The sequence below is a fragment of the Corylus avellana genome, chromosome 11, assembly GCF_965113065.1.
Source record: "Corylus avellana chromosome 11, dhCorAvel1.hap1.2, whole genome shotgun sequence".
NCBI lineage: Eukaryota > Viridiplantae > Streptophyta > Magnoliopsida > Fagales > Betulaceae > Corylus > Corylus avellana.
Genome location: NC_142500.1, coordinates 406353 through 432209, shown reverse-complemented (window position 1 = coordinate 432209; position 25857 = coordinate 406353). Strand labels below are relative to the sequence as shown.

At 36.2% G+C, this 25857-nt stretch overlaps 4 protein-coding genes across 7 annotated transcripts; 3 read left to right on the top strand and 1 right to left on the bottom strand.

The window, feature by feature from the left end:
* Positions 1-339: 339 nt before the first annotated feature.
* LOC132165331 (protein trichome birefringence-like 16) lies at positions 340-5797 on the top strand. Of its 4 annotated transcripts, none has more exons than XM_059575853.2 (6): positions 340-795; positions 1240-1391; positions 2025-2153; positions 2516-2758; positions 3371-3566; positions 4402-5797. In XM_059575853.2, exons 2-6 carry the CDS (start codon positions 1241-1243, stop codon positions 5228-5230), a joined length of 1548 nt encoding a protein of 515 aa, XP_059431836.1. In that variant the 5' UTR covers positions 340-795; position 1240; the 3' UTR covers positions 5231-5797. The 4 variants fall into 4 exon arrangements, with proteins under 4 accessions (XP_059431836.1, XP_059431835.1, XP_059431833.1 ...); XM_059575852.2 differs by having other exon boundaries at positions 2019-2153; XM_059575850.2 differs by having other exon boundaries at positions 341-795; positions 1941-2153.
* A 1219-nt stretch (positions 5798-7016) lies between these two features.
* LOC132165749 (inter-alpha-trypsin inhibitor heavy chain-like protein) lies at positions 7017-13354 on the top strand. Its single transcript, XM_059576426.2, has 13 exons — positions 7017-7534; positions 7953-8102; positions 8230-8442; positions 8546-8635; positions 8879-8995; positions 9085-9354; positions 9549-9705; positions 9864-9941; positions 10656-10756; positions 11008-11178; positions 11623-11697; positions 12026-12133; positions 12806-13354. The coding sequence occupies exons 1-13, from the start codon at positions 7121-7123 to the stop codon at positions 13154-13156; spliced, it is 2295 nt and encodes a 764-aa protein (XP_059432409.2). The 5' UTR covers positions 7017-7120; the 3' UTR covers positions 13157-13354.
* A 688-nt stretch (positions 13355-14042) lies between these two features.
* Positions 14043-18457, bottom strand: LOC132166442 (organic solute transporter ostalpha protein (DUF300)). The gene is made up of 9 exons (XM_059577257.2): positions 18409-18457; positions 17643-17848; positions 17012-17068; positions 16579-16687; positions 15897-16081; positions 15671-15759; positions 14923-15172; positions 14462-14695; positions 14043-14370 (listed from the first exon to the last, which is right to left on the bottom strand). Exons 2-9 carry the CDS (start codon positions 17793-17795, stop codon positions 14194-14196), a joined length of 1254 nt encoding a protein of 417 aa, XP_059433240.2. The 5' UTR covers positions 17796-17848; positions 18409-18457; the 3' UTR covers positions 14043-14193.
* A 5520-nt stretch (positions 18458-23977) lies between these two features.
* Positions 23978-25196, top strand: LOC132164933 (protein DEEPER ROOTING 1; the record flags this gene model as incomplete). The annotated part of the gene is given in 3 exon segments (XM_059575455.2): positions 23978-24385; positions 24502-24673; positions 25169-25196. Coding segments are annotated over 3 exon segments (600 nt in total), but the record flags the coding sequence as incomplete, so codon positions are not given.
* Between the last annotated feature and the right edge of the window lie 661 nt (positions 25197-25857).

The window sequence follows — 25857 nt, the reverse complement described above, 5'->3', positions numbered from 1 at the left end:
TAAATGCAAAAAATAGGTGTTTTCAAATCATTGGTAAGAAGGTGTTTTCTTTTAAAGTACAATTTTAAAAGGCTAATATGTGATTTTAAAAATCAAACTACGATTTTGTCAAATGCTTAAATATGTTTTTAAAATTACAAATCCAAATAAACCATAAATACAATAGCTATTAGAGTAGTAATATATAGTATACCTATTATTCTTTTTATAGCTTATTAATATATATTAGCATGGAATTAGAGGGTATTAATTTTAATTTTTTTTAGTGGTTGGCCGGCTTCAATCGCATGCTTAACTACGTGTGAACAAGTTACACGAGAGAATTTTTGTAGCAATTTTTGTTGAAATTCTTTTAGTTAATCTACGCGTCGTTTGCGGAAAAACTGGGCAGCAGCAGAGGAAGAGCCCTTATCGGTGCCGTCGTCGTCGACACTTTTAATGGGGCGTGAAAATAACGTTGATTAACTAAAACTGATTGATTACTCCATATGGATTTGCGCCTAAACCTTCTGGACCTCGTCTAACCCTTTTTTGAAAGCCTTTCTCTGCGACATTGGCGTCCCTTTTCTTCTTCTTCTTCTTCTTCGCACGTCTCTCTCTCTCTCTTTCTTTGCGCGTCCGTAAATGCCAAGGCGGTGTTCTTCAAATTCCTCCATTCTCAAACTACACATTCTCTAAACTGGTTCGCAAATATTTTGTTCTCAAAGATCGTTCTTTTTTGTTTCCACCTTGTTTTTTTTGGTAAATATTTGTACGGACATTCGCGAATTTTGGGGCTCTGTGACTCTACACGAGGTAAATCTCTTCCTCTGGAGCGTCCAAAGATTTTGTATAATTCATTGATTATTTAATTTTATACGGAACTGTTTGGATCCGTTGTCGGCTTTGCGTTTGTTTTGTGGGATTTTTATTTAGCTGACGGTGGCTTCGAACTTCAGAGTCGGATTGTTTATATTTGTGGTTGGTTTGCTCTCTCTCTTTTTTTTTTTAAAAAAAAAAAATTTTAATTTGTATTTGATCTGCCTTTGCATGCTAATAAATATGGCAAATTTACTGGGAAAATAGCATTAGAATAAATGCTTTACCTTCAATCTCTCTGATCTGGAACTGGAACTGGTCAATTATAAACAACAGTGTATTTTATTTGTATATTACCTGCTGTTGTTAATAACGTGTTTACTTAAAAAGAAAGTGTATTTTGGACGAGTTTTAACGTTGTGTTGTGGTGTGCATATATAGGATGAAGGGAGGGTTCTATGGATTGAGGGGTAAAGAACTCTCTCTAATTACCATCGCTCTTATGTGCACAACCTTTTTCATATGGGCGTGGCAGAAAACCGCGCTTCTTACTAGCTTGATGCCACCGCCACCCCTTTTGAAGCTGTCCCCAGGTTCGCCTTCAGTTTAATCATATTCAGTTCTCTATAAACATAGTTACTATTATTGTTGTTGTTACTGATAGTACTGAGATGAAAAAGTGGAAGCGGGGTTGTTAGTGATAATGCAATAAACTATACTAAAATTACAAGAAACTTAAATTAAAATGAAACCCATCAGGGTTTATTCGAGAGGTTCCTCAGGATTCATCAAAGGTCTATAGACATATTGAGTTGATGGCGCAATAAAAATGCATAGCTTAATGCCTATACATATGGGTTTTTATCTTTTAGCTGTAATGGTTGAGGATTTGTCAGTGTATCTTGTGTTGAAGAATGATGAAACCGGGGGCATAAATCTGAGTGATTGCTCGAGAAGGATAGGTGATCCTCGTAGTGCAAGGAGTCTTTCATTATAGTTCTTCTTTGAATGAAATGAATAGCCACTCCTTGAACTCAGTAGCCTAAAAGGGATATGGACTAGTAATATTGCAATTGTTAGTATTGATTTGTTCACAATTTCTCTTCTTGTATTTTTTATTTGTATTTGTGCTTGTTCTGCAGATATTATTGTGAGTAAACCTTTACCTAGCTTGGTGTCTCCAGAATCACTAATATACATGGGCAAAAATGTGTCATTAGTTGCAGAAAAAGTGATCGTAAACAACCAAGAAGAATTACCTTTGAATGAAGCAGCTCCCATGAGTTCTGCACAAAGGTCTAATCAGAGGAGTGTGATTAACAGCAATTCAGTAACCACCACAGATCAGAACATAGGCAAGCGTTCGCTTTTCTTTTGTTTTTTGAGGATAAAAAATTGATGTAAGGGCTAAAGTGCCGTATTGTTTGTCCTATGTTTGATATGCATTTGTTAGGGTAGGCAGCTTTACTGATTGGATATCCCTACATGTGCTTCTTATTATAAAACTCTATAGCCTACAGATCAGCGTGACTGGTAGTAGTTATGTAAATCTTTCTTTGCTGGAGATTTTTCTTCCTTATAATGGTAGTATGCTGAATGGATTTTTTTCATATCCATTATGTTTTCACTACTACATTGAAATTGACTGGAATCTTGAAGTGTTTTTCTTATTATACATTCTAGATGACGTGATATATGAATCTTTGTACTCATGCAGAAATCCATACAAGTGTATCAGAAGAAGAAGCAAAAGACAAGCAGATCCAGAGGCCAGAAACAGTTGTCGGCCCTCAAGGTCCTTCAAGTCCAAGGGAAGTTGATGGAGAACATAAACAATTAGTAGAACAAGTTTTAAAAGAAGTAGAAGTGGCTATGGCAGCACCTGTTAGGTCCCCACATGCTAGCTCTCCAGTGAAGGGAAAAGATGATAGAAATTTGACAATGCGTACAGAAAATCAAGGTAGATATTGTGTTTATATTTATAATACTAGTAGTTGGGTCTCATGAATTATAGTTCCAACACAGCAACACTCTTCAAAATTACAGAGCACTTGATCAATAGAATCTACAATGACTAGTTTGTTCAAGGTGTGTTACCTTAGAGAAAATTTGCACACATGTCGTCAATGTAGACATTTTGAGTTTCCTTTGAATGCATCATAGTTGAGTGTACCTAATTTTAAGGTAGATGAGAGTTAAGAGAGATTTTATTGAACCTGATTTGGAAAATCTAAATTGGCTGCTTCTGTTTGAAAGGTTGCCTTATCATTTGAATACTATGTACAACTTAATCTTGTTAGGAAAGTATAGATAACAGTAGGACACTAAAACGTATTTGGTGCCGAGCTGTTGACACCATTTTCTTAGACCAATTGACATAATGTGTTATTGTCATATTTTATTTTTTACGCTCACTATTGTGAAAATTACTTGCATTATGTTCATAGTAGAAGAATCAATCATGTGTTTTCTGTGCTGATTTAATTTTCTCGCACTTATTTGTTGAACCAAATAATTATGAATTTGCCAGTATTACTGATTCATGATTGCGTCTTTTCTGACCTTGCTCCAGCTTGTAACTATGCAAAAGGAAAATGGGTTCCAGACAATAACCGGCCTTTATATTCTGGGCATGATTGTAAGCAATGGCTGTCTGGCGCGTGGGCCTGCCGGTTGACACAGCGAACAGATTTTGCCTATGAGAAGCTTCGGTGGCAGCCTAAAAATTGTCAAATGGAAGAATTTGAAGGGTTTAAATTCTTGAGAAAGTATGTAAAAATCATCATTATTATTATTATTATTTTATTATTATTTTGATACAATAGGTTAGACTTCTCTATTGTTTTACAAAAGTTAACAGCTTGGTCTTTCTTTTTTGGCCTGGCCCGGGCACATTAATCTATGCCAGAAGAAACCATTCTATTATGACTGTTTACTTGTAGATGTAATTTATGCTTGCTTAAACAAACGTTTAAAGTACTGGATTTTTGTAGATAGATCTTTTCCTAGAAGTTGGGTAGTATTTGTTTGAGGCATATGGACACTTAACCATCCTAGAAATATTGTTTTAGTGATAGAAGTACTGATCTAGTTCTTAGATATATTTGCTTTTATTAAGATTACCTTGTATATTAAACATAAGCTGCTCAACCCTGCCAACACACACTATTGCCACCATTTCTACTCTTGACGTGGGTCAGTACCTGGCAGGAAAATGTGATTTGCACCACCTCAGATTCCACCTTTCTTCAGCACGTCAAATTAATGCTTCAATTGTGTCAGGGTACTAGCTCACTGCTCAATGCAACAGGGCCCACTGATCAGCCTGAGTTGCAGATCTCTTCGGCTGGGCATACCAGGTCTTGACACCCCCCTCCCTCTTGCACCAGTGGCAGCCCCTGATTCCTCTTTCCCTCTCTTTTCTCCTCTGTCCTCTCCCCTTGGAGGCAATTCAGAGTACCCATGTTCATGCATCCCCCCCATCTCCTTCCACTTTTTAGGGTTTTCATATACAGTTTATAGAAATGGTTGCTTTACATTTTGCTTTGTTATGTATGGCCCAGATGTATATGACATTTATGATGATTGTATTGTTGTATTCAGGATGCAAGACAAAACTCTAGCTTTTGTTGGAGATTCATTGGGCCGGCAGCAGTTCCAGTCTCTGATGTGCATGATCACAGGTGGCAAGGAGAGGCATGATGTCATAGACGTGGGACAGGAGTATGGGCTAGCCCAAGCTCGTGGTGATACTCGCCCTAGTGGCTGGGTGTATCGTTTCCTGAGCACCAATACAACCATACTCTACTACTGGTCATCGAGCCTTTGTGATGTGGAACCCATTAATAAGACAAACCCAAATACTCATTATGCCATGCACCTTGATCGGCCGCCAGCATTCTTGCATCGATATCTTCACAAATTTGATGTTCTGGTACTCAACACAGGACACCATTGGAATCGAGGAAAGCTTAAGGCTAACAAGTGGATTATGCATATTGGTGGTGTGCCAAATAACGATAGGAAGTTAGCAATGATTTGGAAGGCCAAAAATTTCACCATTCATAGTAGCATCAATTGGGTGAACTCACAACTGCCAAAGTATCCGGGGTTGAAAGCCTTCTACAGGACCATCTCACCTAGGCATTTTGTCGGTGGGGACTGGAACACTGGTGGGAGCTGTGACAATACTACTCCTATGTCAGTGGGAAAGGAAGTATTACAAGATGAGTCCAGTGATGCCAGTGCTGCAGGTGCAGCGAAGGGAACTGGGGTTAAGCTCTTGGACATAACAGCTCTTTCCCAGATTAGAGACGAGGGTCATATATCCCGCTTCAGCTTAAGCGCCAGATCAGGAGTGCAAGATTGCTTGCATTGGTGTCTACCTGGTGTTCCTGATACATGGAATGAAATCCTTTTTACACAAATTTAATCAACAAAATAGGTGCTGAAGAAAGAATACCATGGTGTGCCTTAGAGAGCTATCTGAAGGTTCTGAACGGCACACTATTCCATGGGATGCACTAACATGGTGTGGGAGTTATCACTTGGCCGAGTTCTACAATGGAGCTTATATGCCAACTTTGATCTGTTGACAAAATTGCATCCAAATGGTTCATAGGTTTGTTCTTTTTTGTGACGCGGACCATAGAAATTCCTGTGGTCTACATGTTGGTAGATGCTCTCTCTTCTATTTGCACTTCACTTCCTGGATTGGAGTTTGCAGGAGAAACGCCACTATAAAGTGAGAGAATGCCTTTCCTTTGAAGTGAATTTTGGATTTTCTGCAGATTAGTCGATATTTAATGTTAGTAGTAAAGAAAACGGAAAGAAATAAACACCTGTAGTGGAGCAAAGAGGAGAGAAAATTGGACTTGGAACAAAAAGTATTGTGCAATTCTGAAGTTTGTGATGTACTCCTGTGTCTTATAGATGTTCATACAAAATTAAATCCCAGATACTCTTCATGATAGTATTTTGCGTTTGCTATTTTGAGTTATCTTCCCGCAATTTTAAATACTTCTATCCCTGTTGGTGATCAGATTTCTCAGCCCCTTTGGCGAAAAGAATACATTTTATTTGTTGGCATTTTTCTGAGCTGTAATGTTACATGAGATTGTCCATATCTTAGCTGTGATCTTGTCCACTAGGAGGACATTAAACTATAGTGGAGAATGAATCTGCAGCAGACTTCAATATGTTATGGACCTTATAATCTAACTTTTTGGCCGGGTTGCCTTTCCTTTGTGATGATGATCAAGTGGTCATGATCACTCTTATGGAAAGCCATGACTCATAAAGGTCGGCATGATTGCCATTAAAAATTGCTGCTTTGATAATGTCATTTCAAGTCAACTTTCCGTGACAAGGACGCTAATATGCTGACGTGCCAAAGCTATCCACTTTTTATTTTTATTTTTTAACAATGCAATGTAGTATACTCTCATATCATATCATGTTTATTTGCCTTTAAAAAAAAAAATTGGTTAATAGGCATTATCATATGAGTCAATGGTGTAGCATATAATATTTATCTTTTTTTTTTTTGTTCAATAAAAAAAAAAATAATAGCTAATCTAAGGATAGATTGACATTATCTTATCAGCAGACTAAGATAAAAGTATGGTTTCTAATAGTAATCTTTAGAACCCTTTATATGAGGATTCTTCACTTCTAATGTTCAACTACTATTGTCGTGTCATATCCGTCTACAGAAATTTGTTACCTTTTGTTACCTTTTGTTTTAACTAATTTATCGAATCTCATGAATTTAGTACTCAACAATTGATTAAAAGGAGAGTCAATCATCCTTAGCTCAATCTTTAAAAACGACTAAATTATTTGTTTAACTATTAGGGTGTTTGGTCATCCTTGACATGATGAACCACCCCTTCAGCCATAGAAGGTGATCATGGGATTGAGAGTCGCCCAACTAAATCATAAGCCCAAAGAAATCAAGCACTTCATCATTTGAACCAATGCATTGGACCCAACTACAATCATTCGACTCATTCTCTTGGGGAAAGCATAAACAAGTCATCCCAATTGCCAACTATGCCCTCCTAAATTGACCGTTACGGCCAACGAACTATCTGAAACATTTGTACGCGCGTCACGTGATCATTGGTGTGAAGTAACCCGAACGTTATCAAAACAGTAAATAATGAATAAATAAACAATTCCATTCCCAATAAGTCCCTTTCTCCAAGATCAAGTAGTTCAAAAATCCGCAGTGGTATTGGCCGGTCACGTCAAGCTCAAGAAAAACCCATTCCAAAGCGATTTTCAATCTATCTCTCAGGAAATCTGACTCGAACAAAAAATGACTACGGCCGGCGAATTTGTTCAGGCGGTCGACGACGGGCTGAGGCTTGCGAAGCGCGTGTACTTCGGGAAGGACCGGTCAGTGGCGCCTCCGAAGCCGCCGCCGCCGATGGACAAGTCGGCGACGGCGGAGGCGGCAAACTCTTGGCTGATGCCCTCGGCACCGATGGTCTACGCTGTTATAAACGACCCGGCGATCGTGGACAATCCGGACGTACCGAGCTACCAGCCGCACGTGCACGGCAGGTGCGACCCGTCGGCTTTGATCCCACTCCAGATGAACGGGATCGAGCTCGAGGCCTTTTGCGCTCTGGACACGGCGTTCGTTACTGTCCGCGGGTCTTGGAGGGTCCATTGCGTAATGGGTAGTCGGAGCTGCGATTGCCGCATTGCGGTCCCGATGGGCGAGCAGGTGCGTTTCTGAGTTGAAGCTTGGATTTTTGGGTCGATTGTGAATTTGAGTTTAGTTTGCGGCGGATGTACAAAGTAGAAACTGAAGAAAAATTTATAAAGATTATATGGTTTTGGTAAAAAAATTTGGTAGTTTCGTATAAAAGGTGCTGCGTCTTTAGACACCATCTATGAGAGTGTTTGGCTTTATAAGTTTAGGAAGAATAAGGGTCAGTTTTGATTTTGGAAAGAATGAAGAAATAGACAAGAAAATGCTTATGAATGCCTAGAAAAGGAAGCTTCTTTTTGACCATATTAAGAATCTTAGCTAATGTAATGCTCTGGGTTTGTTGAACTCTTTGTTGATATATCATTATTTGATAGGTGCTGGAATTTGGTTTATTTTATGTTCTCAAGCAAGTATATTATTTGGCTAACAGGGTTCAGTTCTAGGTGTTGAGGTTGATGTGCTTAGAAAGTCATATCGTACTCAACTCATTGTGACGGAAGATGTGGAAGGGACGGCGAAAGCAGCTCGAGAAAATGGGGGCTTTTTAAAGCCACATATATTTACCTTAACAATACCAGAGGTAACTAATAGTTTTGTCAAACAAACTTCGAATTTTGTTTAGGATAAGTACTTCGAGTTATTTGCTGTCTATATTTATGTAGTTTCGTTCATTTTCAGCTAAATTGTCTTTTTTTCTACCTTTCAAGGTCGATGGGGGTTCCAATCTTTCAATTAAAATTAGCTGGTCTCAGAAATTGTTACACTGTGATGGCGAGTTCTCCTTGAATATACCGTTTACTTTTCCTGAGTATGTCACTCCGGCTGGAAAGAAAATCTCTAAAAAGGAAAAGATACAATTAAACCTGAACACTGGTACTGGAACTCAAGTCTTATGCAAGACAATCAGTCATCCTTTGAAGGTGTGTTCTAGGTTAAGGTTCCACAGGAGTTATTTTTTAATTTATCATTTTCTTAATGGATGTTGTAATTTTTTTTTTTTTTTTTGTCTTTTGTGACTTGTAGGAAACAAGCCGGAATGTAGGGAAGTTGGGTTTCTTATACGAATCAGAAGTTCACTCATGGTCAAGCACTGACTTTAGTTTCTCGTATAGTGTAAGATTCAGATCCTTTTTTTTTTTTTTTTCCTGCCACTGTATCTTTTTCAATGGATTATGGACTATGTATCCAAAGATGGTAGAATGTAATATACTGAAAATGTGGTCTTATAAGAGATGCATGAATTTCTTATTTATTTATTTTTGGATAAGAGGCAAGGGTATCCTTGGGAGAAGCCATTTCACTCTGATAAATAAATTCTACAGAATCTTATTATTCTAGCACATCTACATTTTTCAGGTCTCTTCAAGTCAAATATTCGGTGGTGTACTCTTGCAATCTCCGTCTCTGCTTGATATTGATCAAAGGGAGTTGTTTGGTATATATATTTTTCCTGGAAATCTGCAGAGAAGGAAGGTTGGTCTAGTACTTTATAATCTGATAGACATGTTTTTATATTTGTTCCTTTTATATTGTATATTTTCTCATCTAATTCAATCTGATAGGTGTTCAGAAAGGATATAGTAATTATTGTTGATATAAGTGGAAGCATGCGGGGAAAGCCACTTGATGATACAAAGAATGCACTATCAGCAGCCCTCTCTAAGCTTGATCCTGAAGATTCGTTTAGCATTATAGCTTTTAATGGAGAGACATATCAGTTTTCAACATCACTGGAATTGGCAACCACAGAAGCAGTTGAAAGGGCCATTCAATGGATTAGCATGAACTTTATAGCTGGGGGAGCAACAAATATTTTACCACCCCTTAACATGGTATCCTTTTATTTGAACCCACTCATCTATTAAATTCTTTATCTGGCATTCACCGACTTGGTTTGGTGATCCTTTTGTACATATGTGCATCTTTTGCGGTAATACGACCTTGTGCATTTTTAGAGTTCACGTGAATATTTGACTCCAATGCTTGTGGTTATATCACAATCCTTCCATCTGGTCTTTTCTTGCAGGCGATTGATTTGCTATCCAAAGTCCATGGTTCAATTCCTATAATCTTCCTTGTTACTGATGGGGCTGTTGAGGATGAGAGACACATTTGTGATGCAATGAAAAATTGTCTAACAGATGGAAGACCAATTTGTCCACGTATTTACACTTTCGGCATAGGTAATGGTTTTGGTCCACGTATCAAATGCCTCAAGACTGCTTGTAGTTCTGACGATCTAAAACACGTCTGTTATCTTTGCACTTGCATATATGGGATTCATGATTTCTTGGTTAAATGTACCTTTTTTAGCTAACCTAGCCATCTGGGAACATTTCAGGTGAATTCTGCAACCATTATTTCCTGAGAATGCTTGCAACAATTGGCAGGGGCCAATATGGTGCTGCTTACGATATAGGTTAGTTCTGTAAATGGACTTTACAAAATTAAATTTGAATTGCATTCATCCTTGGAGGTTGCTGGCATGGTCAGAGTTATATAATATTTTGGATGTTGCATTATCGGGTGATCTTTGTTACGGTAAGCAATTGGAAACTTTTGAGATCTCTAGGACTTGGAGTGATAAACTGTACAGTTTTTAGGTCTGGTTATTGAGCCCTGTTCCTCCATTTTCTGGTGGTGCCCATCGGTACTGATGTCTACAAGAGATTCAAATGATAAGTCTTAAAGCTTATAGGTGAATCTTAACCCTGGTTGTAGTATAGCTTAATTAGATTGCGCATTTGTCAGAAGTCAAAAAATATCAAGCTACTAAGAGCAGTTTCATGAGTTCCACTCCATGCTAAAATGCTGAAGTTTAAGGTCATTAGAAGATCAACCTCCAGGTCCCTGCTTTGATGGGGCCAGCTTTATGAAATGTCCTCTATGCAGAGAGGTAGAAACTCACTAGTTTACCCGTTCCATGATATTAAGACTAATTGGAATTCGGCCCTGTGCAGCTAAGCTAGCAGCAGCCATGCTCCTCACTTGGCTTTATTTGTTTTTGAAAATCTTGAATTTTTCAGTATTCCTTAGTAGCCTACATCAAGAAGTATTTTTGTTAGGTGTTCAGTAAAAAGAAAATCTTGTAACAATAACACTGATGCTTATATTTTTTTTTTTCAATGGCCAGATTCTCTTGAGTTTCAAATGCAAAAGTTATTTACCAGAGCCTTGTCTCCTGTTTTTGCAAATATAGCTATTGACGGATGGGATGATCTTGATGAAGTTGTGGTAAGACATCTCAAAGTTCTTGACGTTTATCCTCTGGTAATCTATGGTGATGTATTGTCCACAGTTTCTGTCTGTATTTTCTATTTGCTATTTATAGAAAAGGGTCTTTCCTAATAGAAAGTTCATATTCTGTGTCATTTTTCGCACAAAATCAGCCTTGGACATATCTGCTACATGTTGATAAGTTTATCCAATTTTATCTTGGATACGGTATTCTATTTCCCCTGACATATCTATAAATATTGTGACAGGTATACCCTTCTCATATTCCGGATCTTTCGTCTGAGAGTCCATTAATTATATCTGGTAGATACCGGGGAAAATTTCCCGACACTCTGAAAGCGAAAGGTGTCTTAGCTGATTTGAGTAAGTTTATGATAGACTTGAAGATAGAAATGGCCAGGGACATACCGCTTGACAGGGTAAGAAACCAACTTGTAAGCTTTTTATTTAGCTCTGGGCGCAATTTCTTATTTGTTTTATATCCAGTATTCTATATGGCAAGCATATGTTCTTTCTATATATAATTTTTGGTGGAGAGATGGTTTCTCTGCCTGCGTTTTCAAGTTTCAATCTAAAGTTATATCTTTCGCATAGCCTTTTTAATGATACGTTAAAAGAAGCTCTACTTAATTTGGAGTTTAGGCTAACTAGGTGATGGTGATGGAGCTGTCAATAATTTAAAGATCTCAGAACTTGTTATTGGTCATGTTTATTTGTTTTGTACCTCATTTTATATTTGGGTGAAAATTTATGTCAAGTGTGCTTTGCTGATTGAGCTTTGTCTGCCTTATATTTCATGAGTACATTTTTAATGTCTAGTCTTATTCATCTTGTCAGTCATTTCGTAATTTTTTCGGTGACAGGTATTTGCAAAAGAACAGATAGAACTACTTACAGCTCAGGCATGGTTTTCAGACAATAAGCAGCTTGAGCAAAAGGTTCGTAGTTTGATGTTCTAAAAAAATCCTTCTTAATTTCAATCATAACAGCAATTATGAATATATATGTAAACCCCAGAATGCTCTACCAGCTGAGCTATCCCGACGTGACATTATATTTTATGAATCAAATTGAATGTGTAAAAACTTCGATAGGGTTTTGTGCCATCATACTGCCATTTGCATGCTTGCTGCCTGTAAAGTTTCTTCACATATGGTCTTGACTGGCAATGTCAAGACCATTCTGCCTATCCCTGGCTTAGAGTTTCTGATTCTTATGTAATAAGTGGGATTGATGGTGTCATATTCGTTTTTTTTTTTTTTGCAGGTTGCAAAAATGAGCATACAGACTGCTGTTGTATCCGAATATACTCGTATGGTTATACTTGAGACTGATAGAGGAAAGATAGCCAAAGAATCAGTTGGAGTAAAAGAGGTATGCATTCACCTAGATTGCCGGAGATATTTCCATATTCATCCAACCTTGAAATTTTTGGGACATCCTTGTGAGTAGGAAGCGCCAATTTCATCCATATCAATCTCTCGACATGCTCATGTTGATTCACCTTTATCTTTCCATGAGTCATTTGCTGAAATTTGAAGTGAGTCATCTGATCATCAAAACATGAACTTTGGAATTAGTTGTCTGGTACCAAGCTCTTCGATGGCCTTTCTTTATCTTGTGACCCCCTTGGCTGCCTGAACTTCACTTTTGGCTACTAATGTTTGTTCATCAATGTCATTGGCCGTTCCTTTCGCTTTGAACCGCTTTTGACTTCAAAGAAAAAAAAAAGGACAAATTTCCATTAGATTCATTTCTGATAATGGGCACAAATCTATATAATCTCAAGAAATCATGTGTCTCAGAATCAGTTGTCCAATTTTTCGGAAGATTGAATATAGTTTAAAGGGTGAACTTTGTTACTCCAAACCCTAAATCCAGTAGATCTTGTCACTTAAAAAAAATGCATATAGATCAAATGCTAAAAGGATGATTTCTGTTGTTACTCCAAACTATTTTTAAGAGTCCAATTTTTATCATAGCCTGTTTATATAATGCTTGATTTACTTTTATCTGATCATTTTAACCATGCAAAATTTTAAACAGGTAACAAACAAAAACCATTCCCTGGAAACGGTAGACTATAAGGGCCAGAAAATGATAATGCTGCGAAGCCTTGGCATGGGGTTTGGCAACTTGAATGCAACCGTTGAAAATATACCTCCAGGACTCGAAGAACCAAAATTGCCTGAAGCTGCTGAAATTTTCGTTAACGCAGCTTCGAACTGCTGCAGCAGTATGTGTACTCACTGCTGTTGCATGTGCGGCATCCACTGTTGTTCCAGGATGAATAACCAATGTGCAATCGTATTAACGCAACTTTGTACTGCTCTTGCATGTTTTGGCTGCATTGAATGTTGTGCGGATGTGTGCTGTTCTGGTAGCGATGGACGATAGTCATAGCAGCTTCTTTTCTTTTCATACCCATTTCCTCCATTTGAGTGGGAGGAAAATAGAAACTTAATCCAAAAAAAGTCCCATACTTTTGTACCTTCTTTGACGTTTTATAATATATAAAAGAGAATTGTTACAGGGTGATGTTGAGGAATACATGTATTGGACCGTACTTGCTAATTCAAAGCTGACACTGATTATTTCTAAGTTAATAGATATACAGTTTATTTTCTTTCTCCCCTTTTTTTTTTAAGCCTTTCACTCTTAAAATATGTTTTTTGTTTGTATATATATTCTCCTTTTAGATTTAAAGGGCGAGTTTATTTGAAGTTTGTATCATTTGGTATCAGAGCCAAGTTTCATGTTATGGGTTCAAATCACGGAAGGAACAACTTATGGGATAGAGTAAGCCACCATGAACGTCACAGTCAAAAGCATAGTTGCGGTAGCCATTTCTTTTTGGGCGGTTTCACTTACCTTCTGTATCTTATACTTATTAACACCATCTTTATACATAATATTAGGACATTTTAATTCGGCCTATAAGTCGTTCCCTCCATAACTCGAACCTATGATGAGGTGTAAGAACAGGCTTGCAAAAGAAAGATGCCAAAAAACTTATATACACATGGTTAATATTGCACCTAAGTAATGTAAGACAAGTACGTTTGAAAGTGCAATTTATCAAGCCAAACTTGTGTTTTCTTTTTTTTAAAAAAAGAAAGTGACTTGAAAACATAGAAAAAATTGCATTTTCAAGTCATAGGCAAGAAGCTATGTTTTTACAATTGCACTATTTTGAAATTAAATTGCGATTAAAAGGTCAACTCGCGATTTTACCAAATACTTAAAGAATGTTTAAATCTTCACTTGAATTAACAAATGCGTGCCCTAAAAAGTAACAAAATTAAGGATGGCAACTAAAAGTATCTAAACAGAGTTCACTAGCAATTCTTACAGCAAATCAAGTGTAGAACAGAGGACTTGGATGAGTTTATTCTGAACAAAACATTCCAGTCTTTCTCAGATGCCAACGTGAATTAACTTTCTCCAAGATTTGCTTCAACATGTTGCTCTACTTTCAACTCTGACTCTTCTTCAACATGTTGGTCATCTGATCCCACTGATTTTTGGTGGAAGGTCTCCTGGATTTTTGTCACCCCCTTTTCCACAGGCCCTATAGCTTGATTAAATGTCAATACAACATCTTTGACGACCTGCTTGCAAAGTGTCAATGTAAATGCAATGTAAAAATCTATGATGTTGACTATGATTTACAAAATACTCATAAGCCAGGACAGGACTTACATGTTGACCACCTTCAAGAACAATTTCCTGAACACTCTCCCTGACACTTGTTCCAGGAGCCTCTGCCTCTGTTTCAGTACTTTCAAGCACGGCTGGTTTCTCATCATGACCTTGCTCTAACTTCACTGCTTCTTTGGTTGTTTCAGTAGTGATCTTCCCATACTCGGCGACGGGGAGGAAATGGTATGGTTCCGCCGAGAAAACATACACATGAGCAATAGCTGCAATGGCCATCTGCCAAGAGAGAGACAGATAGTTGTATGATTATGGTATAAAAGTAAAGAAGCTAACTTGATGCTCAGTACATTTCATGATTTGATCTTAATATATAACATGTTAGCAACTGAAAAGAAAACCATTCTGGCTAAGAAAGATCTAAAGTTATGTAAGTATTTATAAAGAACAAAGGTACATAAGAATTAAATGGAGTTTTCTAAACCACAGCAACAGAAGCAACTTACTTCTATACAAATCAAGAAATCCTGCAGTCCAGTTTGTACTTTTCCCTCCTTTGGCAGAATTCCAAATGCACACAACAAGGCAATACCCACACCTTGCCACCAAGTAGCAAACACAATGGCCTTGAAGCTGATGAACTTTGCAAGTGGCTTTATTGATTGAAGTCTTTCATGAGTTACATTATAGAACTTCACAAGGCAATACAATGCCCACATCTGGCTGAAGTTCAATACCACTGCTATGTATGGATAACTGCAGGATATGACAGTGTAGCAATATTAGCAAGGAAAAAGATCAGGCTGGTGAACACTCTTTTCTGTGTTGCTATAAAGTACCATTTCCATATGTCGATATCAGTAAGAAGATGAGAGTGTATCAACATTCAGAGTGAACGATACTACGATAGAAAAGGCAGAAGAATGTACTCTGCCCTGCTATAAGATTGCTACAATCCAAAATATAACTGATAAAACAGAGAAAATCATCTAGCAATTGTTGGTGCTTGCCCATTGTTGCTATGAAGGGGAAATTGGGAATCGTAGAACGAACAAATATAGTATTGACTAATAATGGTAGTTTGTTTTGCGATCCACTACACTCATGTTGCATCAATAAAACAAGCACATGGGGAGCATGCATGAAGTATATTGGACAATGGCCACAAAGAAAGATGAATACCATAGCATATCATTTAACGACGTCTTAATAACAAAACAAGCACAACTTTAAACATGCATAAGAGATACATACCCATAGTACCACTTGAATTCCCCATCACCATAAACACCAAAGAGTTCCAACAAGAAAGCTAAGAAAGCACAAACCATCTTCAAAATCATCTGTCTATCCAGAATTATTAGAGTCAAGCAAGTAAATTGAATCATACATAACAATAATTTAGGGTCATCTGTCTATCCAAAATATTAGAGTCAAGCAAGTTAATTCAATCATACATAAAAATAATTTAGGGACTTACATACTGTACAAGGCCGAATTTTTCTATCACAAGCAATTCTTTCCCAAGAGTACAAGGTCGAAAGAAGAAGTTTCTGAACGATCTTTGCTCCACTGAATGATTCTCATCTGCTCCTTCTAATAATGGTTTGCCAAGCTGTTTCCTTGACTTATTTTCTAGTAGTTCTATGACCCTTCTTTCGCCACCTACCAAAGTTTTTATTTCAAGAACAACCTTCATGACAACAACTTAGCAACATATAACCTCATAAAGTGTGATCTCAGACACTTTAAACCATAGAAAGCTAAAGATGCTAAAATTACATCAAAATAAGGAAACAGTTTCTTATGGCGCCATCTCTTTTCATAATTTTCCTGCTTTATGCTCTCTTTGAGCACACATGTCAAGACTATTTGTCCATTTATCTTTGGCAAGGAAAAGAAACCTAATTAATGCAAGACTAGCACATAGAGGTAAAGATACATCCCGTTGAACTTATAGAAGTTCAAGAGATAAATGGAATGGAATTTTCCAACAGTTTGTGGGATATCCTAAACCATTGACCAAGTCCTCTAAGGAACACGGGCATGCTTAAGGATACTAAGCTTATAAAGAAGAAGAAGAAGATGGTGAAAATGACACAATTGCGTGGAGGCTAGAATTTGCTAGTGTTCCTAAAAAAAATCAGAAAATTGTCGCTTACCCAGGCAAGCAACCAAATAGCTCCCAAAAGAATACAAGGCAAATGCTTCATAGCAGTTTCTTAAAATGTCACATGCAAGAGACAATCTTGGAACGCACAAGGATATAATCTGGGTAGGAAGAGAACATAAGAAACCATTAAATTACCACCATCGTTAAATGATCAAAATCATTAAAAAAAACACATATACAAATTAAGGCATCTTGTCAATTATATTTTGTTTTGTTTCATTCTTTCTACTTTTTCAGTCTTTTCTCACGGGGGAAGGGGAAGAGGGTGCTGGAGGGATACAGTGGATGAAGGGGTGATAGCATTTGTTGTTAGATTTGCTTGATTAAAATCAAGACAGAATTGTGAAGTGAAATTGCATATGGTATGTCTAGATTGTAAAATAACAGGATTAAAATTGCTTCTCAGAGAGATAGAACCTCACTGATTCAGTGGCATAGACTGGAACCATGAAAACAACAGCAACAATCCATTTTTGTTCCTGGATAAAAATCAAATAAGACTGAGTGAGGCTCCTTTCTAATCTACAACTTTCATTTTCTTAACCTCTCAATTTACAGAATCTTGAATGTTTACATAAGCACTAAGGATATGTTTTTGGACAAAAAGAAAATGACACACAAATCTTATAAAATCTCAACTTTAGAGTCTGATCAGTCAGCAAGATTCAAATAAAAAAGGAAAAATATTCATCTCAAAATTTACTATTGCAGGGTGCAGCCTTTGAAGTTTCCTACATTGAACGACATATTTAGATCCTATTTGGACCAATTACAAGCTTCGTGAAGATCCGATCAGCGCCAACTGATCCAATCAATACCTATCTTTAGCAGGCCTGGAAGTTACAAAGGCACCATTAACATATGCATCGAGGTGTGACATGTTATGCTCTTGTGCAGGGCTTTTAGTTTTAAGTAATTGAGTTAATCCGTAAAAACTAGTTAGCCAGACACCGTAAATTTCAGTCTCACACATCTAATAAGAAATGAGAAGAAACACAACTTGATACAAAATTCAACAAAATGGTTAGGATGGTTATAGTGAAAAGAACTAACTGCAGGATTGGTGTATGATCTGAGATGTTGGAGAATAAGGTAGATGGAGAGGATCACTGCTATAGCTGAAAAGCATCCTGCAGTAATGAGGACTGGTTGATGAAGCTCTCTGTATATGTCTGTATAGGCTGAGATATATAACTTTGATGCCATTACTCAAGCATCTTCCATTCACAACTCTCTACAACTTGAAGAGATGCTCTATGCTGCGATTTAATGTGTGATACTCAACCTGAGATATATTTCTACAAAAATGTGAACATCAAACACCAGATGATAAATTGTCTAGTAAGAATTGTAAACTGAAATGCGATTCTCATCAACAAAATCCTGTCAACTCTCTCTACAATTGTTTCAATTCTAGTATTGAAAATCGGCTTTCAAGGTGAGTGTCCTCAAAGAACTTATATACTTAAGCCATCTGGGATACTTAATTCGCAACCGAAATCCACAATGGCATTTTCTATCGAAACTGATCCGATAATGGCCATTTCTCCTTAATGACAACCACCCCAAAAAGAAATCTTAAATTTTAACACAAAAGGAAAATATGCTTCTGTTTAATTTGTCCAAATTCTATGTAATTGTAAACTGAAAGTTACCCATGAGAGCAAATTTAATACAGATAATATATCATTTAGATTCAGTCAGAGAGCTTAAAATACTCAATTTACATTGTAAAAGGAAAAGGCCGAATGATGAACTACTCGTAAAACAAAAAGAAAATATATATTGAAGTCAATAAAACGTGATGAACTTTGCTGACCTTCGAAATGGGGTTTCCATTGACAATGTTGCAGAAGAATGTGCCTTCAAAATCCCAAGTTCCCAACTACGTGTTACACGGAAGACAACGGCCATATCCATATCTATCACGCTGCGTAGTAAAAGCCTACGTCCGAGGTTGACACGTTCCACTGTTCGGGCTTTGAGCAGTTAAAACTACGTACGACACGTGGAGCTTAATTAGTTTTTTGAAATTACACTCTAACCCTCAGCATTTCAATTAATTTTAGAAAATATATTTTTATTTCATAATTGTGAGATAAAAATATGGTATATAATATCTATTATTCTAAATGAATTTGAAAAAAAAAAAAAAAAAAAACACTTGTAATTCCAAACATTTTCGGAAAGGAAAACACCTTTATTGAAGGATGCACAAGTACTATCATGATCAAAGTTGATAGAAATAGGACAAAAATCCTTTGTTAATAGATTAAGGGATACCGTCGCTCGAATCAAATTATTGTTTGTTTTTTTTATACTCAAGAAGATTCATAGTATATATGTAACATGTTGACACATAACCTTCAAAGTTTAAGATAAGTCATATATATATATATATATATATATATATATAGAATAAAAATGTAATTTCTAATATTACTAATATTGAGAAAGATTGTGAAACACTAAGTAATGATTTGAGGAACCAAACGAAGAAAGGCCGATGTTTTCTGAAAGCTGGATTCACTATGTACGTTAAACTTGCTCACGTGTTAGTTATGACACAATATGTGTATATATGATCCTGGCGATGTGCCAAACCTAAACTTTCCACTTTGGGAGAGTAGTCTTCGTCTAGGGTTTCCATTTAAAGCCTGGACACCACCTCAATCTAATACAGATTATTGTCTCCCTGGAGAACAATCACGTCCACATGGTTTGCTTTGTTAATGAAATTCCATTTACCTTTCTTGGATTAAGTGGCGTTCTTGTAGCCGGAGACCCTCTAATTCCCACTACCTCAGACTCTTGCATCTCGAGGCATGCATGACAGTGAGATTATATATGACAAGTTAATTCATGGATCTTCACAATAATGACCAGAGTAAAGACCATTAATTAGGTTTAAACCTGATAATGATATGTTAATAAATTATATCAAATTCTCCCAAAGAGACTTCCCAAGACGTTTGTTCGAATCTTTAGGATATCTTGTCTTATTGGTTTCTGTCACATGTTAATATCCTTGAGATCTACTATTAGTCATGTCATAATTTTCCTAATTAATGTTATTTTTCTATTATGTTTGTATTACACAATATACTATTTATCTAATCTCATTCATTCTCCTTCTAACTTCGATTCGATTCTCAGTGTCGGCCGAACATAGTGCTTTTGTCGTTATACCATACTTTACGCTCGGTTAGACAACGATTGCATGTCATGACCTCACCAGGAGAGGATCTTCAAGAGAAAAATGAAGTTAGAGAGTTCATTGGGAGTGGATTTAGCAAGACCCTCCAAACGCTCAAGTTAGTTTTAGTACGTACATAGAATAATGAGAAGTTTGGCAGAGTAATGATAATGCTAAATTAGGCGCACAAAAGTGAATGCCCTCCTCTATTTATAGATTGTCATTCCTTCACCTTCCATTTTAGGGTTTTAAGAATTTCTGTCAATAATTTGTTATGTATTGCGCGAGCAGACAGTTGGCTAGTACTCTTGATCACTCTACAGTTTTGGTTCATTCAAAAATACAAAAATATTTTAATTTGTATATTAATTTATCTTCTTGGTTAATTTTCGAATCTCGCAAATCAAAACCCCAACAAAATTATATATATATATATATATATATATATATATAGGCCATCAAATAAGTACCGCATGGACAAGTTGAGGTGTGGATAATACCACTGTTCCCTAATCCACTGGCCGGTTTGATGAGTCCGGCGATTGAAGCTCTCCTTTTAGTGGGGGGGGGTGTGACACTGTTTGGCAACGTGAGAGCTAGACAACAAGTTCGATTTTAGACATAGATGTAAGCGATGGTTGTTTCCCAGGAAATTTTTATTACCGTTGAATATTGCGAATGTAAAGGACAAAGAAAGGTGCATGAGATCAGAGCAAATAAAAATGTCAGGCGTACTTACGTACGTAGTTGTATTTGAGACACGTGTGTCATCACCGTGCCGTCATTTGACACGTAGCACAGCCCTAGCTAGCCTCCACCCGGTACTTGCCGATCGAAACCCCACTTGTGTGTTGAAGAAATGGACCCCCATGTGGTGGACAACTTCACGTGCCTCTCTGGTAGGGAAACCCCATGAAGCTAAGAGAGAGTGCCGGGCAAGCCAGAGATCGATTTAAAGAATTTTTATTTTTGACAAACTTTTAAAATTAAGTTGATCGACGACATTATTACACAATTTACACCCAGGGTAAATTATGGGCACAGATTCGAATTCAAGACATCTCTGTTCTGATATTATCTTTTTAAATCCATAAAAAAAAAATATATATATATTATCTAGTTGTATAACTTTCTCCGAGGATTGTTTGTTTTTACAGACAGTAGGGATTTGTCGATTCTTTTGATCACTATTCAAAAAGTAATTAAAAAGTCACTTCATCATCTTTGAGAGTCGACTTGCAAGGAGAGGCTGCCCAGATAGATGATACATATACCACCATATTTTCGAATTCGACTTCTATAACACCTCACTCTATTGGTATATATTGACCGGATGATATATAATTATTTCTCTTTTGGTGGCTCTTTCATCTATTAGCATTAATGACTTAACATTATGCTCATATATAATACTAAGACATTTTAATCGAGTTTATAGGTCGCCCATTTCGTAACTAAAATTCGTAACGCGGTGATTGCTCTGATACCAATTGATACAAACTTCAAGTACTAAAACACACTCTTAAAAACCAACTTGCAAGAAAAATAGTGTCAAAAAACTTATATACACGTTCCCGTCAAATTCTCCCAAAAAAAAATTAACATTCACGTTGCCACGTGAATAAATAGCCATGTCATCTCCTTTAAGATCGTGTCATGTGTACAATACACCATCTAATACTTGACGCATCAACATCTCTTGTCAAATTAATATTTAATATACTAATTAAGAATAATAAATTACAATTATACCCATATATTAAAAATCTAAATAAGAAGAAGAAAAAAAATTGCCAATCGTGAGTCTCCTAGTCCTCCCATGGTCAGCCATGCATGTAAATCCACCCCTTACAGTTACATGTACACCCCCTGCATGGGAGATGAAGGTCGTTGTAGAGGCACCATGACCTTTACAAGGGTTGAGTCGTGAAGGCCCTAAGACGGTAAGACCCCCCTTGTGGAGGTCACAAAGCTCCATGACCCCCATTGTGAGGGTATAATTAGGGTAACGAGGATTAAGATTCTCTCTATTTTACTTAAAATGATACATTTTACGTTAACAGTAATATGATCACATACCCTTTACGGAGATTGCTCCCCCCTCACACCGACCATAGGTCTCCATGGTTGGCCATGAGAGTAGACCCACGGTTTAACATAAGAGTATAATAGTAATTTATTGTATTTGATTGGTATGTTAAATACAGACGTGTCAAGGATAATATGGTATAATGTATGTGGAGACTGCATGCAGTACAAATTTATAAGAGATGACGTGATTATTTGTCCACGTGAAAACATGACCATTATTTTTTAGACGAAAAAATTGATGGAAATAGTAATTAATTTGATAAACGTTCAAAACTTGGATAGTAAAAGTGCCATTTTTGAAAACCTGATAGCTTTTGGACAAAGAACAAAACTATAAACCACGGGTAATAAAGTAATTAGGTTTATAATTTAACCCAAAATATATAATAATATTATTGCATGCTCGATCTACTAGTGTCTGAGGAAGGTGGTCAAGTCTTGTGGGGCAGGTGAGAACAGGCACTTGCCGGTTCGGTTGCTAAATTTACATCTTTTATTTATTTTATTTTTTTATATGTCCACATAAAAGAAAAAAAAGGAGAAGTAAGAATTTGAATTAATGACATCCACTTCATGAGGCATGGTTTACAGCTGATTGAACTACTCTTTGAGAGTTTAAGCCTTTTATTAAAGCCCTATGTTCAACCAATTACAAGGCAATAACGTTTTTAGAAGTATGCCTCATCAAATTGTTTTGATTTTTTTTTTTTTTAACCAGAGTTGATTTAAGGGCTATTTGATAAAATAAGAATGGGATGTGGATGTAGTATGTAGTATGTAACATTTTTTTTTTTTTGTTACACTTGGCTTATTAGATAAGAAAGATACTAGCAATCACATTTTTATCTTACTTTGATGGTGTGACATTCTCAATTATCCCTTAGTGATCAATTATTGTTAAAAAAATAATAATAAATAAATAAATCAAGTGCTAGTTAACAGTGCCACATTAATAAAATATGATAAAAGTATAGTCCATAACACTTACTATATCAATTGCTAAACAATTAAATTATTTATCAAATTTTATTGCTTTTCGCATACATATCACGAGTCATGACCATCATGAAAATTTGAATGCATGCCATTTACTAGGCACTCGATCATTAGATATAGCTTGGTTCCCGTTCAATCATCTACGTACCATATATGCAATCGGGTTTTGCATGAACGAAAAATGGAGGGTCATGATCTGCTGGTCGAATATATATATATATATATATATATATATATATATATATATTCTCCCAAGGTAAAAAAATAACAAAAAAGGAACAGTGTTGCCGTAATGTGAGGTAAAATAAGATGAGAGATAGAGGGGGTAAAATGAAGTGTTGGGAACTTGAACCAGTAAACAGCTATCAATTTGGCTATGGAATTTCTCACACCCCACCCCCCCTACCCTATTTATAGTCTTTTGCACCACCCCACCGGCCGGCCCTAAAAGACAACGATCTCTCGAGCTTTGCTTTTGGGAGCTCCCAATACAATTTTTCCCAAAATGAAGGTAAGAAATATAATCTGCAGGTGAATACGATTATATATATATATCACAAGGGTTAATTTTTTATTTATTGCAGATTCTTAGTTGGATACAAAATAAGTTAAATAGCAGAAATAGGAGCAATAAACCAAGCTTGATTTCAGCTACTGGTGAGTTTTTCTTTGATGTTTTTATTGCATATGTATATACTTTTTATATTGGTTTATATCATCAGTTGAAATATTCTCATTTTAGAACTTCTAAATATCTTCTCAATCTTAAGTTCTAACATCCTTCATCTGCATTCTCTTATGAATTAATATATATACCCATCAAAGTCAGTAATGTAAAGATGCTGAATCCTAGCGTAAATGCTAGGACCTTTTATTTTTAAAATATAAATTAAATTATTAAATTCATATTTTTCTATTAGTTGCTGGTTTTATTTTAATCAAACTGATCCCTTTATAGAATAAATAAATTGGTGATTTAGCATTTATTGTACAAGAATATGAGGATTACACTAAAAATTATGAAAAAAAATTAGTTTAATTTCTGACAGTAATTATTGATGTTGTTGTTTGATATTCATATGTTTTTCCTGGCCGATTAATAAATCACATGCTATAAGAGCCTCAATTAAGCGACAAGCATCATGGATTGCTAGCAATTGGGACACTGGGAAACCACAATTTGAAAGAAGATCCAGAGCGGAGCAATAATATTGTTGACCAGGGGAATTCATCCTCCTCCCAAGATCATCTGCAAGAATTTACATCTGAAGAACTGGGCAAGCTTCAGAAGGAGTTGAACTTATTACTAGATATTGATGATCATGAGTCAAACAGCAGCAAATATATCGTTCTAAATAGTGTAAAAGATGTTTGTTTGGAGAATACAAAGGGTGGCGGCATTGGCAAAAAATCATTGTTCTTTGTTCTTAAGAAGATGTTTGTCTGCAGAAGTGCTGGATTAGCACCTGCTCCCAGCTTAAGAGATCCACTCACAGAATCAAGAATGGAGAAGGTAATTAATATAAATACAATATATATATATATATGGCACATGATGCATGTTTATGCAGTGCACCCATCTATTTATAGTTTTGATGCCTTAGTTTTTCCACTTCTGGCTGGCTAAAGATTTTGAGCGCAATACTTCAAAAGAAGATATATCCCCAAAGTTGTAGCAGCGCAGCATTGTCTACGAAGAAATACCTGGAGAATAGGCACATGCCAAAGTCTGCTCATGGCGAGGATGAACTGAGTTTTAAGGCCGACAATAGAAGTAAATGGATCAAGACAGATTCTGAATGTGAGTTCTTATATATTAACTAGCTAGTAGCTAAAACTCGGGGACGGAACCAAGATTTTTTCGGAACCTGTATAAATAAATAAACACATTGATGCATATAGTCTTTTAATACAGAAAAATGTTAAATTTAATTTCATTCTAAATTATAAGTCATAAATGTATACAAAAATTACATATCATAAGTTATAAACTGATCTGACATAAGAGTATAAGAGTATAAATCTGTTATATGAGAGTGAGAAACTATATATTTGACACAGAATATCAAAAGTAATATCTTTGCAAGTGTTTTTAAAAAGTTTACGGTTGCTGAAGACCTCTCAATGTTAGTTCTAGGTCCGATCCTGAAAGCAGCCGTCTATATATTGCATGCTTTCATGGACATGAATACATGCAAGAATCATTCCTCTTCTTTAATTTATCTTTTTGGGGGTTTGGGGGCACAAATCCATGAATATATATATGTTTGTGATCACATTCATTTTTTGATTGTAGATATTGTTCTAGAGATATAAATTTACTCTAGACTCTACTATGGTTCAGCAGTAACTGAAGAATACTTGGTAAGAATACTATTTTAAGCTTAATTGATAAAATTCATTTTTAACCGGAGTTGAAAAACCAAAAACCTTTTTACGTACTTGAAAACATATATATCTTTTGCTCATGCTAAATTTATCTGGAGATAGTTTGCCATGTGCAGTTAAGTGTTAATTTATCCAGTCCGAGCTAATCGCCATTCACTAGAGGACCATGACATCAAGATGTGCCAGAAATGCAGTAAAATTAGGTGATGATGATGACTTCAAGGATGACCCATATGATCAATATATATATATGGCTTTGTTTTATGATGAAAAAGGAATAAATCATGAAAAAGAATGAATTCAAGCAATGTTGTTGTTTTAATTATGAGGCATGTTTACTATTATATGATTTCCTGTTATTCATTCTTCCGCAATGGACGGGACATGTATACATAAGTATTGGTCGATCTGTACTAAATTAATGTCTCAGAAAATGTATAAGATAATGACTATTGTCTTCAAGGGGTAACTCAATCGACTATAGACTACGTCTCATGAAAATGAGGTTACTAGTTCGAATTATTCCTCTCATTTTTCCTCACCTTATGCAGACATATTAAAAAAAAAAACTTTATTTTTATAATTCAGAGAATAGTT

Excerpts from the sequence above, each read along its gene's own strand:
- LOC132165331 (XM_059575850.2), top strand. The coding sequence starts at position 1,241 with ATGAAGGGAGGGTTCTATGGATTGAGGGGTAAAGAACTCTCTCTAATT. Across the intron at positions 2,154-2,515 it reads CACCACAGATCAGAACATAG|AAATCCATACAAGTGTATCA; the intron begins GCAAGCGTTCGC and ends GTACTCATGCAG. Across the intron at positions 2,759-3,370 it reads AATGCGTACAGAAAATCAAG|CTTGTAACTATGCAAAAGGA; the intron begins GTAGATATTGTG and ends ACCTTGCTCCAG.
- LOC132165749 (XM_059576426.2), top strand. The coding sequence starts at position 7,121 with ATGACTACGGCCGGCGAATTTGTTCAGGCGGTCGACGACGGGCTGAGG. Across the intron at positions 7,535-7,952 it reads CGGTCCCGATGGGCGAGCAG|GGTTCAGTTCTAGGTGTTGA; the intron begins GTGCGTTTCTGA and ends TTTGGCTAACAG. Across the intron at positions 10,757-11,007 it reads ATGATCTTGATGAAGTTGTG|GTATACCCTTCTCATATTCC; the intron begins GTAAGACATCTC and ends ATATTGTGACAG.
- LOC132166442 (XM_059577257.2), bottom strand. The coding sequence starts at position 17,795 with ATGGCATCAAAGTTATATATCTCAGCCTATACAGACATATACAGAGAG. Across the intron at positions 16,082-16,578 it reads CTATTTGGTTGCTTGCCTGG|GTGGCGAAAGAAGGGTCATA; the intron begins GTAAGCGACAAT and ends AAACTTTGGTAG. Across the intron at positions 14,696-14,922 it reads ATTTCTTGATTTGTATAGAA|ATGGCCATTGCAGCTATTGC; the intron begins GTAAGTTGCTTC and ends CTCTCTTGGCAG.